An 18,684-nucleotide genomic window follows, 5' to 3' on the forward strand; every position below is an offset into this window, starting at 1 on the left:
GGTCCGCAAGAGGTACTGTCTGGAGTCGGTTGTCATCGATCACAATTCCAGGCTCACGCCTTCGTAAGGGATCTCTGCGCCTATTCAAGCGATCCCTTAGGTCCGGATTTATCGGGTCGACATTACCCCGACTCTGATTCAGGTGTTCTCGCAGGTCGGGGCGGTTTCTGCGGCTTCTAGTATTCTTAGGACCTCGGTCATGCTTGCTGACCGACCTGGTGTCTCCAGAGTCATCGCTGGTAAAACTCGTCGCATAGTTATTTCGAGATGGATTTCTTCCATGCCGCCTCGTTTCTACCGTGCGGGACCAGGATGTTTGACTTCTTTCTGATGGGGCGCCTCTCTGCTCTTGGAAAGCTTCCTCGTTTCCTTGTCTCCCTCCCGCACTCCTTTCGCCCTGATCTCGAACTGGTTTAGCATTCCTGCGAGGGGGCGAAGGATATCTTATTGGTGATGGCGGGAACCGTATGGGCGACGGTGGCTGCCACCCATTTCTCGGCCTACATGGTCCGGAGTTTGCCCGAGATGGGTTGGTTGCGTGTGGTGCATTCCCAGGGGCTTGAGTCCGAGCCTCTGTAGGGGCTCGGTTGTTCTCAGTTCCCCCAGGCGCTTCCACATGTGGATTAACCGGGGCCCGTGCCCGAGTACTCCTCTGGGGCCTAGGTGGAGCGGATGGCTGTGCGGGTGCCGGAGGTTGAGCCGGCCTCCTCGTGGCAGCATCTTTTCGTGGACGCCCACGGGGTCTACGGAGAGGAACGTGTACATCCCTTGGAGGAGGGGCTTGGTTTTCACGCGGAGGCGGGGGCTGAGCCACCTGCGCCTCTGCGGCTATCCTTGCCAACTCCTCATTCCGTTTGTTGGCTTCCGCCAACTGCTGTTTCAGTTGCCGGTTCTCGAGTTCCACTATAGGAACATATCGCTCAGGATTGTCGTACATATCCTCATCTCTTGGTGGAGGAGGTGGTCCCCTAGAATCGGAGGATCCACTCCTTTCTTCGACATCTGGGTTTTCCATCGGCTGTTTCCCAGGATGTCTTGGATAATTCTCTTCAGGTGTATTCTGATTATTAGTGGCCATGACTTTTTCAGGGATGAATGCTTAAGGCTCTCAATGAAAGCACCAAACTGTTGACGCCGTTTTTCGTCAACAGTGAAAGAAGAGCACGTAAACAATAAACAGTAATGGCCAATAAAAATACAATAATACAAAACGCGATTTTTTACGTGGTTCAGCAGTTAAATCTGCCTAGTCCACGAGTCTTTGTTATTAAACTCAAGATGATCTCTGAAAATTCTTCAAAGATGAATTCTTCAGAGTTTTCCCTCAAGATCACAAAAATTCGGTCCCCTGCAATGGTGCATGGCCTCTCTATTTATAGAGAAGATGCAGAATACTATCCCACATATCTCGGGTAGTTACTCTATATTTACAAATAGATTAAATGGCATTAAATGCCTGCAATCCGATGTAAAAGGAAACGTCCCCTGAAGACCAGGGGGCGTATAACTAATCAAATAATATCCCCTGATTGTAGGGGATTTTCAGCAATAAATGTAGACTGCGTCTCTTATAGATGACTCATTAGGATATTCAGGGTTATTGTCCTATATCACCGAGGCCTTATTCTCCTAGGTCTCTCATCAACTTTCGAGCCAATAACATTTCCCGAAGCCACATGGCTTCAAGATCGTACGCGCATCAGGCTCGGAGCCCTGACCTGAGGTCATCCTAGAGAGCAGATGCAACCCGGGGCCTATCCTTCGAGCTCGTGAGGATTTCGAGGCTACCATCTTCGAAGTCGTCTCTGTTTCGTAGGCTCGATGTTTAGACTTCGAACATATTCCAGACTTTACAAGTTCATTCACTATGCATCCAGCTTTCGAGGTCACACTTCTCATGGCTCGAAATCTGGGTATAACAGAGTGTATTAGAGCATCAACAAAATAAAAAAATAAGAAGCAACGTTGTCTTGGCAACCTCTCTTGGCCATATTTTGACTTTGGGACCCATATTCTGACATGGGGATCCACATTTGGCTATAGTAACACCTCTAGCATCAGCATTAGAGGTGTTCTTAGGGTTGTAGATTTGACTTTCAGATAGCTGAAATATAAATTGTTTTTATTATTAAAAATATTTTTTTAGAAGCAAAATACTACATTGTATTAGAGTAATGATACATGCATTTAGAATGCACCTAAACATTATTCCCAGTGACATAGCAATTTTAGTAAATTAGATTTATTAAAATTGGGATTTACGATATTTGGGTGCATTCCTTACTTATTTAGTATTTTCAAGAGGATGTAATAAGATCTTTGAGAAACCTTTTCTTTGGTATGGTCGTGTTGAAATTTGTTGTGATTTTTTAAATGAGGTAGTTGAATTTACATAAATGATTAACTAACTGCATTTCATTTAAAATATGGCATTGACATCATTTGAACGTGATTCATACTAATTTATGGTTATATTACAGATACAAGACAAAATTTAAGAGATACAAATTTCATAATATGGCTAATTGTTATAATTTTGTAAGTTCAACAACTTGATTGCTATTTTTTTTCTTCCAAACCAAAATGAATTATTCAGCCAACCTACTATTACGTCACAATTTTCAAGTTTCTGTCAAAATCACCATTGACATTTTATACCGATAACATAAAAATTTAAATCAAGAATCGAGACTACAAGTAATAATATATAATAACTATTAATTGAATCGCAACTAGGGTACAGGTGTCAACTGTCAAATGCTTCAGAAACTTCCACAAAATGACAACAATTTCATTTTGCCAAACATTATTGACCAAAACTTTCATACAAACCATAATCTGATCCAAATACCATACACATATATGTACACAATACCTTGTCGACAACGAAAATCAATTTCTGAAAATACTATAATAAAGGGCTAAACAACAAAGAGAAACTACCGGTTAAGTTTCTGAGAATCTCAAGGGTCTTGAGGGGTCTGATGATGTTGATGAATCTGAGACATAATTGCTTGATGAATACTGAAATCGATCGTGAGTGGACCTTGTAGTGGTAGATGATGTATAAGAGGTAGAACTGATATTGAATGAAGGAGCAAAATACATTGGCCTTGGCAACTTGGATGGCAGGGTAGGCAATGGAGCTTCAAAATTTAGAACGCTCACCACTTGTTTGATATTAGGCCTGAATATGGGATCTGGATGGCAACACCATAACCCAGTTACCATCAAGCTCTCCATCTGCCTCTCATCAAATTCCTCACTTAATCTCATGTCAGCTGCTTCAAGGACTTGATCTTTTCCGTACATGTCCCACACCCACTCCACAAGGCTTACTTGGCTTGGTTCTGCATTTCTTATAACTGGTTTTCTTCCACAGCAGATTTCAAGGGCAACCACTCCAAAGCTATAGACATCAGATTCTTTACTAGCCTTCCCAGTAGTGACACATTCCGGGGCCATGTAACCCATGGTGCCTGCTAACATTGTTGTTTGTAAACCTGACTCATGGTCTGCAAGCCGGGCTAGGCCAAAATCTCCTAGCTTGGCATTGAAGTTTGAATCTAACATTATATTGCTTGACTTGATATCTCTATGCACAACACACTGTTCCCATTCTTCATGAAGATACAACAAGGACGAAGCTAAGCCAATAGCTATTCTATGTCTTACTGCCCATGTTAGTGTTGGTTTCCCTCCAAAGAGATGGTTATCAAGGCTACCATTGGGCAAAAATTCATAGACAAGAAGGAACTCACCTTTCGTGTGGCACCAACCAATGAGTTGAACCAAATTTCTGTGTCTCAAACGACTAATGATTTTCACCTCAGAAACATACTCCTTTTTTCCCTGCGTTGATCCTTTAGATATCCTCTTAACCGCCACTTCTGTATTGGATTCTGCTAACAGACCTCTGTAAACACCTCCAAATCCTCCCTGTCCAAGCTTCCCTTCCTCAGAAAAGTTGTTTGTTGCATAGTTTAATTCTCTGTAAGTAAACCTCTTAGGTCCAGTTTCTCCAAATTCACCATCAATGGAATCATCGTATTCCTCCTCTTCCATTCTCCTTGCAGCCCTTCTTCTCTTTAAGATAAACCAAATCACTAGCAGTCCACAAATCAAAACGACGAGACCAATGCCTAAACCAATCCACAAACCTGCGTTGCCTTTTCCTTTAATCTCCAGGCTTGAACTGAAGGACCAAGAAAGAATGTTATGCGTTTCAAATGAGACCCCAGTGGCTGCAGAGAAACCAATTCGGACCTTTTCTGGTAAGACATCCTTCATATTCACCCGATGTTGAAGCTGGTTGTCCATTGTACTGTTGAAGGGAGTTCCATTATAAGTTAGAAAGACACCTAAAATACTAGTACTGGGGTTAAAACTCACCAAGGCATTTGCTACTCTTCCATCTTTAATGCTACTATTCCACAACACATTTCTTTCTGATATAATGGAGTTTACATTGATCCCTATGTGATTAGAGCTTGGATCCCATCGATTTTCATAACTATCAAACTCAACTGCAACAATAGGATTGTTTTGGCTGGAGTCATTTGCATTTTCAGCACTGAAAAGAGCAAGATATCCACCTCCTGAATTAGCAGGGATGTCGGAGTCAAAAGGCGCAATGAAGAAGGAGATTCCATCCCCAAACCTGCTCTCAGTGTCATTTGCTTTGATCACAAAAGAGAAGCCAGCAGTGAAATCTGTGACTTCGCCTGTGTCTTTATCCCAAAGCTGCACTGGTTTTGAATACGAGGCCCGGCCAACACTATTATGAAGGGAAATGCCTTGACCATCAACTTTAGTGAGTTTGAGAGATTCATTAAAAGCAGAAGCATCACCTTGGAAGGTAATATCTTTCAGTTCCTTTGTTTGAAACTTAGTGAAGTTGAACTTAAGTGAGTCTGTATTGTTTGTCAGGCTCAGAAGCAATAAGAAAGTGGTCTTAAGAATCAAGTGTGAACATGGGTGGATGGAAACTATCATTGTTGTAATGAGGATTAGTGGATTACAGTGGAGGAGGTTATAGTGTATAGACAGAAGAGAGCTTAATTATTTTGAGGTTACTCGGAAGAATGGAAGAGATTTAAGCTATTAAGTAAACACTCTCAACCATGTTTAGCTCACCTAATTCATGACTTGGTCTTTATTATGTCACCAGTCTATAGCTCCATTCAATTTTATAGACACTGCTGAAAAATTCTTGGTCAATTGTGTGTAATTTTTTTTTCTTTAATATAAAACTGAATACGTATAAGATGATAATTGGATATCTAATTCTTTTTTAAATATTAAAGACCGACTAGCCATATAACTAATGACCTATGTTTTTTTAATGGTGTAGTCATTCTAGGAAATGTTGAATTGTAAACTTCTTTTTAATAATAATGTTGAATTTTGGTTAAAGAATACATGGATAACTAAAGGATAATAACAATAAATTACATAGATTTTTATTTTATATAATTTGTTAGGTTTACATGTCACATAACTTATGGCGTAGAAGCACAATATACCCATTTAACGAGTATATATATTATGTCATTATAGAGTCGTAGTCAATAATCTTTATGTTAACATTAGGCTCATCACATATGTTCAAAACTTGATGAAGAAGAAAAAAGCAAATCTGACCTGTATCCTAACAATATCTAATAATTAAAGTTAGTTTCAAATAGGAAAAAAAATTTGTTTCACTCTTGAAAAAAACAATTATAATAAAATATTGTAAAAATATCTTGAAGAAACAACACAAGACAAGAGATTACCAATATTCATATATGAGTAACTGGTGAAGCTATTTTTCAATATTGTTTTGCAAAATATTTTTCATTTGATGATTTTTCATGAAGTAGCGTTTCAGAATAGGATGTCAAGCACAATTTACAGTGAAAAAAAATAAAAAAATAACTAACAAAATAAAAATTACAAAAATGAGGCATACTAAAATTCAACTTTCTGAGATAGTTTGTATAGGTCTAGAAAGACCAGGAGATGTAGATGAATCTGTGAGGTAACTACCTGATGATGTATACTGGAATTGATCCCTTGTTGAACTTGTAGTGTCAGATGTTGTATAAGAGGTAGTAGAATATATGTTCATTGAAGGAGCAAAATACATAGGTCTAGGTAACTTTGGTGGGAGATTAGGCAGTGGAGATTCGAAATTCAGAATGTTGACCACTTGTTTGATAGAAGGCCTGAAAGAAGGATCAGGATGACAACACCATAACCCAGCTACCATCAAGCTCTCCATCTGCCTCTCATTGAATTCCATACATAATCTCTTGTCAGCAGCTTCAAGAACTTGCCCTTTTCCATACAACTCCCACACCCATTCCACAAGACTCACTTTGCTCGGTTCTGTGTTTCGTTCAACTGGTCTTCTTCCACAACAGATTTCAAGGGCAACCACACCAAAGCTGTAGACATCGGACTCTTTGCTAGCTTTTCCAGTAGTGATACACTCTGGAGCCATATAGCCCATGGTGCCTGCCACAACAGTTGTTTGTAAACCGAATTCGTGGTCTGCAAGCCGGGCCAGACCGAAATCTCCTAGCTTGGTGTTGAAGTTTGAATCTAACATTACATTGCTCGACTTGATATCTCTATGCACCACACACTGTTCCCATTCTTCGTGAAGATACAGCAGGGAAGATGCCAATCCAAGAGCTATTCTATATCTTACTATCCATGTTAGTGTTGGTTTCCCTCCAAAGAGATGGTGATCAAGGCTTCCATTAGGCAAATATTCATAGACAAGAAGGAACTCGCCTTGTGTGTGACACCAACCAATGAGTTGAACCAAATTCCTATGCCTCAAACGACTGATGATTTTTACCTCGGAAACATACTCCTTTTTGCCTTGCTGTGATCCTTTGGATACCCTCTTAACTGCCACTTCTGTATTTGATTCACTTAACAAACCTTTATACACACCTCCAAATCCTCCCTGTCCAAGCTTCCCTTCTTCAGAAAAGTTGTTTGTTGCAAGGCTTAGTTCACGGTAAGTATACCTCTTTGGCCCAGTTTCTCCAAATTCACCATCAATAGACTCATCATATTCCTCCACTTCCATTTCCTTAGCTGCCCTTCTCCTCCGAAAGATGAACCAAAGTAGTAGTAAACCACAACCCAATACAGCAAAACCTACAACTAAACCAATTATGAGTCCAGCACTGCTTCCTCCATTCTCATCTGTAGCCTCCAAAGTAGAGTTAAAAGACCAAGAGCGAACATTATGTAATTCAACCCATTGGCCAGTGGCTGCAGAGAAGCCAACCCGAACTTTTTCAGGCAAGATTTTGCTCAAATCCACTTTATGTGAAAGACTAGAGTTCCCACTGAAGATGGGATTATTAGCATATGTAAGAAAGACACTCAAATTGTGAGAAGCTGAGTCATAGCTCACCCAAGCATTTGCTTGTCTTCCATCTTTGATACTACTACTCCATGTGACATTTGCATCTGAAACAATGGAATTGACATTGATTCCAACATGATCAGAGCTCGGATCCCATTCATCTTGAAAACTATCAAACTCAACCGCAACAATACTGTTGGCAGACTTGTTGAAAGAAGTTTGAGGACTGAAGAGCGCGAGGCGTCCACCCGATGAATTCTGGGGAATTTCAGAATCGAAGGGTGCAATGAAGAAGGACATGCCATCTCCATACAATGTTTCGTTGAGTGCCTGGATGGTGAAGGAGAAATGGGTGATGAAGTCTGTGAGCCTTCCAGTTTTGGCATCCCAAAGCTGGATTGGCTTGGCATATGAGGCTCGGCCAACACTGCTCTCAAGAGAGGCAATAGCATCGTTCCTTGTGAGCTGCAGAACACCATTTGCGAAGGCTTCACCTTGGAAGAATATGTCAGGCATGTTTGGCTCAAATGAGCTGAAGTTGAAGAAAACTGAATTGCCTTTTGTTAGAAGCAACATGAAGAAAGCAATTTTGATGAGAAAATCCTTGAAAGTTTGTGCTGGGAGAAGGTATGAACTTTGGTTGAAGAGAACCATTGTTGATGTGGTTCTAGCAATGTTAGAGGTTATTTTGATGGAGAAGAAGCATATGGTTGGTACAAAGGTTGATGACAATTCATTTAACTTGTTTTTATGGAGTAAAATAGCCATATTCAACGGATGCTTTTCTGAATCTTTCTTGGTCAATATTAGTAGCATTGTATATGAACAATTAGTATTTTTGTTTCAAGTAATAAATAATGATTAAAAAGGTGACCAAAAGAAACCATTTTGGAATATAGAAATAACGGCGAGTGGGTGAATTTTTTTTATATTTTATTTTGAAAGAATGACTTGGTGATTGATGGCGGCTGAGTTTTCATCTCACAAGTAACTTGGAGTACTCATTTTAGTGCCATTTCTACATGTTTATCTCTTCTATATGATAAGGATCTAATTTTTTATTTAAGGTTTTTTTTTTTTATAATTTTTTTAACGTTAATTTTAACGAAATATTTTTATATTTAATGGTAATTTATAATTATTTAAATTTAAATAAAATAAAATAAATAATTAAAAAAATTTAAATAAAATATTTTTGAAATATTTTATAATGATAATTATTTTAAAATAATAAATAATTAAAGAAATTAAAATAAGATATTTTTTTTAAATATTTTACAATGATAATTATTTTACAATAATAAATAATTAAACAAAATAAAATATGACATTTTGGAGATATTTTACAATAATAATTATTTAAAAATAATAAAATAATGCGTTTTATAACTTAAATAAAATTTAATTAAACTTAAAATCACTTATTAAAATAATATCATATTAAATATATAATATAATATTTTGTTGTTACGACCAAATTAAAAAATTATAACAAATATAAACTTAAAAAAAATTATTTAATTAAAATAAAATATTTATTTCAAAATGTATATGACATTAATATAAATTTAATAAAAATAATTAATAAATTCTATAAATTAAACTAAACAAACGTATATATTGCACGTTATTTGTATCTACTATATATATATATTTATATATTTCACTACATCATACATCAACTTATACATTTTTTATTTAATTATTATGTTTTTCTAAAAAAATATGAAGGAAAGAGAAAAGATAAATTAATTAAAAATATTTAGAATAAAGTTTAGTGTCAATAAGTACTGCTAAAACAAAATATAACTTTTTTTTTACACATTTTAAGTCCGAAGTATTTATTTTAGTTGAACGGTTTTCACATTTTGTTCTTGTTATTGAAAAAAATAATAGATGGTTGATTCTATTTTTTTTTTAAGAAAAATTATTTTAGAAAAGTCACCGATGTTAAAGAACTTTCAAATTGTATAAACTAAGTATATTAAAAGAAAAAACCACAACAAGCAGGTGACATGTCCATATTATATAAAATATTTGTCAGCAATGTTTTAAAAATGTGTTGAAAACAGCGTTAAGACAAGAGCAGTTAATTAGATAAATTCAATTATTGGGTAGTTAAATATTTGACCAAGCTTCCCAGGGATTTATTATTATTGGTTTTGCTTTATATTCCTATATGTGTTAAATATAATTGGGTAGTTAATATTTCAATTTTGCTGACTTGTTCTTTTGATAAATGTCAAACGATTGTGAAGAGCCAAAATATAAAAACGATAAAAGAGAGGTATCAACAACAGTTTTGCATAATTCGTTCTTTTCTTTAAGTGAACGAGTCAACACTGTATCATATTTGGTAGGAAGAATTGGACAGGAACGGATCGTCTATATAGAGAAATAGTGTCCCGTTTCCACTTTATGAAGTCTCAATAGCCACGTGTCTTGCACCATCTATTTTAATTTATTATTATAAAAGATTTGACATATTTTAATTTAATATGTCCCCGAAGGAGCAGGCCCGACCCCTCCCCGGAACCATTTCCTGAGCCAGCTCCAGGAAACCCGGGTAGGGAGAAAACGAAGGCCGGCGAAAAGATCCGAGATAAGACCGCCCGAGACGTAAAGGCTGGGGGCCGTTCCCGGCTGCTCCCTAGGAAAGAGAAGGTGCGCCCCGTCCCAGGACGAGGCCACCCGACTGATCCGCAGGGGACGCGGCCGCGAGATGCGCAACCCCGGCACGCCCCAGGGCGAAACGGGCAGGAAAGATCTTTGCACCCGAGTGCCTTCGTGAACAAGAACCGTCGGGAACGGTCTTGCGGCGAGGAACATCACGCCCTCAGTTCGGGGGATGATACGTCCCGGATATACTTACGCGACAGACTGAACGTTCGGAAAGAGCGGGCCCGCAAGGAAAAGATCCTCCCCCAAGGCGGCGACCTCAGAAACAACATCAACGACAGGAGGAATGAAAGAATCCCCCTAGAGGATGGCACAGCCAGGCAGCTCATGGAGCAACTGGCCGCTCTGAAAAAGGTCACAAACCGTTTGTTCCGCAAGCAAGAAGGCGCGGACACTGACTCCGATGAAGAGGATAAAGAGCCTTGCGCGAGGCACATCCTGGACGCTATACTCCCCAAGGGGTTCAAGATGCCAAGCCTCACCGCCTATACTGGAAACACCGACCCCAGGGACCATCTGTCCCGATACAACCAGCTCATGACAGTGGCCCACGTCAGTGACGACGGAAAGTGCCTCTGCTTCTCGATCAATTTGGGCGGTCCCGCCGAAGAATGGTGGAAAAGACTCAAGCCAGGATCCAACTGCTCCTGGTCCGGACTGCAGTCAGCATTTCGCAAACAGTTCATGGCCGCCATGAGGATGGACATGCAGATCAGCACCCTCACAAATATCAAACAGCTCCCCGCGGAGACACTGAGAGCCTACATCCAGCGCTTCACTGAGGAGGCCTCCAAGACGAAAGTGGACGACGGACAGCGCCTGGTGGCGCTGCAGTCCGGAATCCGAGCCGGGTTCCCCCTTTGGGATGACATGCAACGTAGCAAGGCCGCAACCCTTGAAGAGTTCATCAGGAGGGCCCAAGGATTCATCAACTGGGAAGAAGCCCAGATCCAGGCCTTCGGATGGCCTCCGGCTCCTCAGCCTGTTCCTCAGGTATTCCCGGGGTATGGGGGGCAGTTCCCGATGCAGTCCTATATCGCACCCCCCGTTGCCCCGGGACAGCCAGTCGCACCTGGGGTAAGCTACACTCCTACGGTATATGGCCCTGCCACTTCAGGGTATGCCCCGGCCAAGTCCACCCTCTTCTCCGGGTATGGCGTCGGGCTGGCAGGACACAACATCGCCCCTGTCGGGACCTAGGAGTCACAGGCAGGAGCAACTGAGGCGAGCGTGAACCCCTCCCGGGGGAAGCGATCTGGCAAGGGACAGAACCGGCCCGAGCCGGTAAAAAAGGGAAAGAGGGGTTACGAACCCCAATATTCAGAATACACTAATCTGGCGGACACCAAGGAGAACATTTACCTGGCCACAGAAAGGGCGGTTCACTACTGGAAGCCTAGCCCCATGTTCAAAGGGGGAAGGAACCCGAGGGACGCCAGCAAAAGATGCGCCTCTCACAAGGATGTCGGCCACACCACCAAAGAATGCCGGCAGCTCAAGGACGAGATCGAAAATCTCATCAAGTTGGGGCACCTCCACCAGTGGGTCAGGATGCCTGTGGGAGTCCCGGGTCTGTCGGCGGGCCCAGGGCAACCCACGGTTCAGGGAACGCCTCGGGCGTACCCCCCTCAGGGAGGGTATGCACAGGGACCCGCGACGCCAGCCCCTCAGGGGGCCCCCGTCGCGCAGGTTCCCGGCCCCGGAACGCCTTATCCTTCCGGGATGGCACCCCCTAGAGTTGACGGGCATGTGGCCACCATCTTGGGTGGACTTCACCTAGGGGGACCGTCCAGGAATGACCAAAAACGCTATCTAAGCGAGTTGGACCACGATCAGGAGGTGTGCGCCCTCGTCCAGGCCCCGGCTTAGCGCCCTAAACTGATGAACCTCCCCATAACTTTCACAGAGGACGACGCCTGCAATGTCCACTTTCCACACCACGACCCGCTGGTCATAGATGCTCAAATCGCCAACAAGTTGGTGTCCCGCGTGTTGGTGGATAACGGGAGCTCCGTCAACCTGTTGTTCAAGCCCGCGTTCACCGCCATTGGCTTGACTGAAGCAGATCTGGCGTCGTGCCCGACCCAGATTTACGGCTTCAACGGAGATGCACTTCTCCCCATGGGGAAGATTCAGCTGCCCGTTACGCTGGGGAGTGAGTTACAGCTCTCGTTCAAGTTCTGCATCTTTGGCCAGCCTGCATTAGTCGAGTTCGGAGCCATCACCTCCATCCGTCATCTCTGCATGAAGTTCCCATGCGACAACGGAGGGGTAGGGACTGTTCGGGGAGATCAGAAGAGCACCCGGAAGTGCTACCATGTGTCGGCCTGACCCATATACATGATCCGGGAAGAACCCGTCGAGGACTTCATCGAACCAATTAACCCACCGCCTGCTGAGAGGATGGTCCGGGAAGAGGATGACCTGGACCCGCGGATAGTGGACGACCGTGCCCTGGAACCAATGGACGAGATAGAAGAGGTGTGCATCAGCGACACCGATCCGACCCGGATCATCCATGTAGGAAAAAGTCTGCCGGTAGACGTTCGTATCGCCATTATCGCCCAAGTTAAGGGAAACCAGGATATCCTGGCCTGGTCTCACTCAGACATGGCTGGGATCGACCGCATTATCATCTGCCACGCGTTAAGCATTGACCCAAACGCGACCCCGGTCCGCCAGAAACGCATGCCTCTAGGGACGGAGAGGGCCGAGGCCCTTAAGCTGGAGGTTGAGAAGCTGTCTTCTATCAACTTTATACGCGAGGCTGTGTACCCCGTGTGGCTGGCCAACCCCGCTTGGTGCCGAAACCAAACGGGACATGGAGGACGTGCATAGACTTCACGGACCTCAACAAAGCTTGCCCGAAAGACTGCTTTCCACTGCCTCGGATCGACCAAATGGTGGATGCCACGTCTGGGTACGAGATCTTGGGCTTCATGGATGCTTACTCCGGCTACAATCAGATCTCTATGCACGTGGTAGATCAGGAGCACACCAGCTTCCAAACCGACAAGGGAATCTACTGCTACATAGTCATGCCATTCGGACTGAAGAACGCTGGAGCAACTTACCAAAGGCTCGTCAATCGAATGTTCCGGGCCCAGTTAGGGCGAAACATGGAGATCTACATCGATGACATGCTGGTCAAGTCCAAGACGTCCGGAAACCATGCAGATGACCTAGCAGAAGCCTTCGCAGTCATTCAGAAGTACGGGATGAAGCTGAATCCCAAAAAATGCACTTTTGGCGTGGCCTCCGGGAAGTTCCTGGGCTTCATAGTGAGTTTCTGGGGAATAGAAGCCAACCCAGATAAGATCAAGGCACTGATTGATATGGCCTCTCCCCAGAAGCATAAGGACGTGCAAAGCCTGACGGGGCGAATAGCCGCCTTAAGCTGCTTCGTTTCCAAAGCCACGGACAAATGCATCCCGTTCTTCAACGTCCTTCGGGGAAGCCAGCGTTTCGAATGGTCAGCCGAATGTGAAGAGGCCTTTCGTAAGCTGAAGGAGCACTTGGCCCAAGCCCCAATCCTAGCGAAACCGGTAGACGGGGAGCCCCTATATCTATACCTGGTCGTGACCGAGCACGCGATCAGCGCCGCGCTAGTATGGGAAGAAGAAAGGGCGCAGCTCCCAGTGTACTATGTAAGCAAGCGATTGATTGACGCTGAGTCTCGATATCCATTGATCGAAAAGCTAACGTTCTGCCTGCTGATGGCATCCCGAAAGCTTCGTCCTTATTTTCAGGCCCACGCCATAAAGGTCCTGACCAACCATCCCTTGCGACAAGTGTTATAGAAACCCGAGTCATCAGGAAGACTCCTGAAGTGGGCCATGGAGCTCAGTCAGTTTGATATCTCCTATGTCCCTAGGGTGTCTATCAAGGGGTAGGCCTTGGCCGATTTCATCGTTGAATGTTCCGGGGTGCCTTAGGAAAATAGTATTCCTGAAGCCCCCTCGGCGCCCGTATGGAAAGTCTTCATGGACAAAGCCTCGAATGAAAACGGGGCTGGGGCCGGGATCATCTTGGTATCACCGCAGGGGCACCAGTTACAAAATGCCCTCCGTTTCCAGTTCAAGGCGTCGAATAACGAAGTGGAGCATGAAGCTGTCTTAGCCGGGCTGTGTTTGGCCCGGGAAGTAGGGGCCGCGAACCTGGAGATCTATAGTGATTCCCAGCTAGTTGTCAGACAAATCTCGGGGGAATATCAAACTAAAGGATAGATAATGGCGGCCTATGTGACTCAAACAAGGGAAATGCTACAGGCTTTCACAAAGCATTCCATCCGCCAGATTCCCCGGGAGCAAAATGTCTTCGCGGATACACTAGCGAAACTGGCCACCGACGCCGAGGCAGAGCTGGCCGCGCTGGTCCCCGTTAACCATCTCCCCGTCCCAAGCGTCAGGTCCCCCACGGTCCACACCGTCGATCACTCCACTTCTTGGATGGGACTGCTCATCCGCTACCTGTCTACCGGGGAAGTTCCAGCCGACCTGGCCGCAGCCAGGAAACTCCAGTATCAAGTCCACCGATATGTCATGATGGACGGAAAGCTCTATCGCCGGGGCTTGTCCATGCCTTACCTCAGGTGTGTGTCCGGTACTGAATTAAGCGCCATCATGCACGAAGTGCAAGAAGGTTTTTGCAGAGATCACACTGCCGGGCCCAACCTATTCAAGAAGATCCTGCGCCAAGGATACTTCTGGCCAACCATGAAGAAAGACTGTATTGACTACGTCCGCAAGTGTGAACAGTGCCAGAGGTATGCTAAGGTCCCGCGGGCCCCCCGACAGAAATAACCTTGATGACTAGCCCCTGGCCCTTCGCAGTCTGGGGGATCGATCTCGTCGGATCCCTCCCGACCGTGAAGGGAGGGGTGAAGTATGCCATCATGGCCGTGGACTATTACACGAAGTGGGTTGAGGCGGAGCCCATGAATACAATCACTTCCAAAAAGGCCTTGGATTTCGTCATCAATAACATAGTGTGTCGATACGACCTCCCCCACAAAATCGTGTCCGACAACGGAAAACAGTTCGACAGCACCCACTTCACGGATTTTGATGAAAGGCACGGTATCGTCAAGAGCTTCTCCGCGGTCGCCAGGCCCTAGGCAAACGGGCAGGCAGAAGCCGTGAACAAAATCCTGAAGGGGACACTAAAGAAAAAACTCCAGGCCTGCAAGAGCAAATGGCCCGAGGAACTGCCCCGCGTACTATGGGCTTACCGGACGACCGAGAGGACATCAACCGGCCACACCCCCTACTCCATGGTCTATGGATTCGAAGCCGTCATCCCGATCGAAACAACCGTCCCGTCCCACCGACGAGACACATATGACCCCGCCCAGAACCACGCCTTACTCCAAGAATCACTAGATCTTATCGAAGAGATCCGGGAATAATCGCAGGTGAAGCTGAAGATGTACCAAGGCAAGATCGCGCGGCACTTCAACTCCAAAGTCAAAAGCCGTAAGTTTGGAACCGGCGACTTGGTCTTGCAAAGAGTTTTCCCTGCTACTCAGGATCCGGGAGTGGGGGTTATGGGCCCAAATTGGGAGGGGCCGTACGAGATCCAGAACGAGGTGTGCCCCGGGACATACTGCTTAAAGTGGCTCGACGGCTGAGAAGTCCCGCGAGCCTGGAATGCGGAGCATCTTCGTAAATACTACCAGTAGTCGGGGGACCGCGTTTCAATTTAGTACTTTCATTGTAAACCGTGTACGCCTTATGGCGACCCCTTTTTAATAATAAAAATGGCGTGTACAAAACGTCATAGAGAAATGTTGCAAAAATATGCTAATCTTTCTCAAGTGACCCCAGACCTGTCTCCGCTCACTTGCGGGGTATCCCGGGTATAAGCAAAATACCTGGCGGGGCGCAAGCACAGGCTAGTCCCGGCTCGAACCAACGAGGTCCGGGTGACGCAAACCCCATGGTCCCACCCCGGACGAACGACGTCTGGGGGTATAACTAAAGAGGACCGAGCCCAGGGCCGGTCCAACCCCGGACGAACGAGTCCGGGGGTATAGATTAAAGAGGACCGAGCCAAGGCCGGTCCCACCCCGGACGAACGAGTCCGGGGGTATAAATTTAAGAGGACCGAGCCCAAGGCCAGTCCCACCCCGGACGAACGACGTCCGGGGGTATAACTAAAGAGGACCGAGCCCAGGGCTGGTCCAACCCCGGACGAACGAGTCCGGGGGTATAAATTAAAGAGGATCGAGCCAAGGCCGGTCCCACCCAGGACGAACGAGTCTGGGGGTATAAATTTAAGAGGACCGAGCCCAAGGCCAGTCCCACCCCGGACGAACGACGTCCGGGGGTATAACTAAAGAGGACCAAGCCTAGGGCCAGTCCAACCCCAGACGAACGAGTCCAGGGGTATAAATTAAAGAGGACCGAGCCAAGGCACCCAGGAGGAACGAGTCCGGGGGTATAAATTTAAGAGGACCGAGCCCAAGGTCGGTCCCACCCCGGACGAACGACGTCCAGGGGTATAACTAAAGAGGACCAAGCCCAGGGCCGGTCCAACCCCGGACGAACGAGTCCGGGGGTATAAATTAAAGAGGACCTAGCCAAGGCCGGTCCCACCCCGGATGAACGAGTCCGGGGGTATAAATTTAAGAGGACCGAGCATAGGGCCAGTCCAAACCTGGGCGAACTAGTCCGAGGGTATAAAGTAAAGAGGACCGAGCCCAAGGCCGGTCCCACCCCGGACGAACGAGTCTCGTTCGGGGGTATAAATTTAAGAGGGCCGAGCCCAGGGCCGGTCCCACCCCGGACAAACGAGTCCGGGGGTATAAATTTAAGAGGGCCGAGCCAAGGCCGGTCCCACCCCAGACGAACGAGTCCGGGGGTATAAATTAAAGAGGACCGAGCCAAGGCCGGTCCCACCCCGGACGAACGAGTCCGGGGGTATAAATTTAAAAGGATCGAGCTCAAGGCCGGTCCCACCCCGGACGAATGAAGTCCGAGGGTATAACTAAAGAGGACTGTGCCCAGGGCCGGTCCAACCCCGGACGAACGAGTCCGGGGGTATAAATTAAAGAGGACCGAGCCAACGCCGGTCCCACCCCGGACGAACGAGTCCGGGGGTATAAATTTAAGAGGACCGAGCCCAAGGCCGGTCCCATCCCGGACGAACGACGTTCGGGGGTATAACTAAAGAGGACCGAGCCAGGGCTGGTCCAACCTCGGACGAACGAGTCTGGGGGTATAAATTAAAGAAGACCGAGCCAAGGTCGGTCCCACCCCGGACGAACGAGTCCTAGGGTATAATTTTAAGAGGACCGAGCCCAAGGCCGGTCCAACCCCGGACGAACGAGTCCGGGGGTATAAATTAAAGAGGACCGAGCCAAGGCCGGTCCCACCCCGGACGAACGACGTCCGAGGGTATAACTAAAGAGGATCGAGCCAAGGCCGGTCCTACCCCGGATGATCGAGTCCGGGGGCATAAAGTTAAGAGGACCGGACCCAAGGCCGGTCCACCTCGGACGACCGGCATCCAGGGATAGATAATTATAACAGACTGAACCCAAGGCTCACGCCGCTCCGGATAAGTGGTGTCCGGAAAAGAGAGCATCCGGCATGCCCCAGGGCAAAGCCATGGCGTACAACTGATGAAGGGAGAAATGAGGTTCCGGGTTAAACTAAGCCCCGATGGCCTTGGCCTTGGTGCCAGGATTAAAAACTCGGTGAGTTAAGTCGTTGGGTCTAGTCCAGGCCATTGGAACCGAGACTAAACCCTCACAATCAATTAATCGCAGCAACAAAATGAAATTTCTACTCGAGATAACGAAAGGAAGCCATATAAAAGCTAGAGAAAGTGGCAGTGTTTCGAACTTAATTACAAGCCAAAAAGTACTAATAAAAAATAAAAATAAAAAGGGGACAAGGCCGGGATTCGGGCCTACAACTCGTCCGTCCGGAGATCCGCGTCCTCCTTTTCCTTCTCCTTGGCCTCAAACTCGGCTCGCTTCGACTCTGGATCAGGGAAGACAAGGAGGTTCATACTCTTGTCCTTGCACCAGGCCATGTAAATGGCCTCATCAAAGGTGATCTCCAGCATGCCCTCGGCCTCCTCCTTTTCACGGCGGGATATTTCGTGCGCCGCCTTCTCCTCAAGGAGAGAGTCGCCCAGCTCGCAGACCCGGTCCTTCAAGGCCTGGATCTCCTCCTTATCTAGGACGGATTGAGCTGCGGCTGCCTCCAAAAGTGTTGCCCGCTCATCGGCCTCCTTTGATTTCTGGGACAACGCCTCTTCCAATCCGACCTTGGCGCGGTCGAACTCCTCGCGCTCCGTCTGGGCACGGGCCATCTCTCGGCCAAGGGCCTCCTTGGCGGCCTCCCTTTGATTCACGGCCGTCTCCATCGTCATGGCTAGCTCGCCCACCAGATTGGCACTCCGATGGGCAACAGGTCAACCTGGAGCAAAGAAAAGTTAGAAAATAAAATCCTCATCAACAAGTAAAGGAAGGAATATAAGAAGACAAGTGAAAGTTATCGCGGTGGCCTGATGGCGGAGAGCCTGGGAGATGAACAGTACGTCCAGGTTGGCTATCGTGGCGTACCTCTTGAGCTGGAGGTTGGACATGGTGTTCCCCACCTGCTCTAGCAGGTCAGCCGCCA

At 46.1% G+C, this 18,684-nt stretch overlaps 2 protein-coding genes across 2 annotated transcripts; both read right to left on the reverse strand.

Moving 5' to 3' along the window:
* Positions 1 to 2,733: 2,733 nt before the first annotated feature.
* Positions 2,734 to 5,083, reverse strand: LOC133794119 (L-type lectin-domain containing receptor kinase IX.1-like). The gene has a single exon (XM_062231317.1). The coding sequence runs from the start codon at positions 4,993 to 4,995 to the stop codon at positions 2,947 to 2,949; it is 2,049 nt and encodes a 682-aa protein (XP_062087301.1). The 5' UTR covers positions 4,996 to 5,083; the 3' UTR covers positions 2,734 to 2,946.
* Positions 5,084 to 5,809: 726 nt separating this feature from the next.
* LOC133794117 (L-type lectin-domain containing receptor kinase IX.1-like) lies at positions 5,810 to 8,397 on the reverse strand. The gene has a single exon (XM_062231315.1). The coding sequence runs from the start codon at positions 8,186 to 8,188 to the stop codon at positions 5,960 to 5,962; it is 2,229 nt and encodes a 742-aa protein (XP_062087299.1). The 5' UTR covers positions 8,189 to 8,397; the 3' UTR covers positions 5,810 to 5,959.
* Positions 8,398 to 18,684: the final 10,287 nt, after the last annotated feature.

This window comes from Humulus lupulus, chromosome 8 (assembly GCF_963169125.1).
Source record: "Humulus lupulus chromosome 8, drHumLupu1.1, whole genome shotgun sequence".
Classification (NCBI taxonomy): Eukaryota; Viridiplantae; Streptophyta; class Magnoliopsida; order Rosales; family Cannabaceae; genus Humulus; species Humulus lupulus.

Excerpts from the sequence above, each read along its gene's own strand:
- LOC133794119 (XM_062231317.1), bottom strand. The coding sequence starts at position 4,995 with ATGATAGTTTCCATCCACCCATGTTCACACTTGATTCTTAAGACCACT.
- LOC133794117 (XM_062231315.1), bottom strand. The coding sequence starts at position 8,188 with ATGCTACTAATATTGACCAAGAAAGATTCAGAAAAGCATCCGTTGAAT.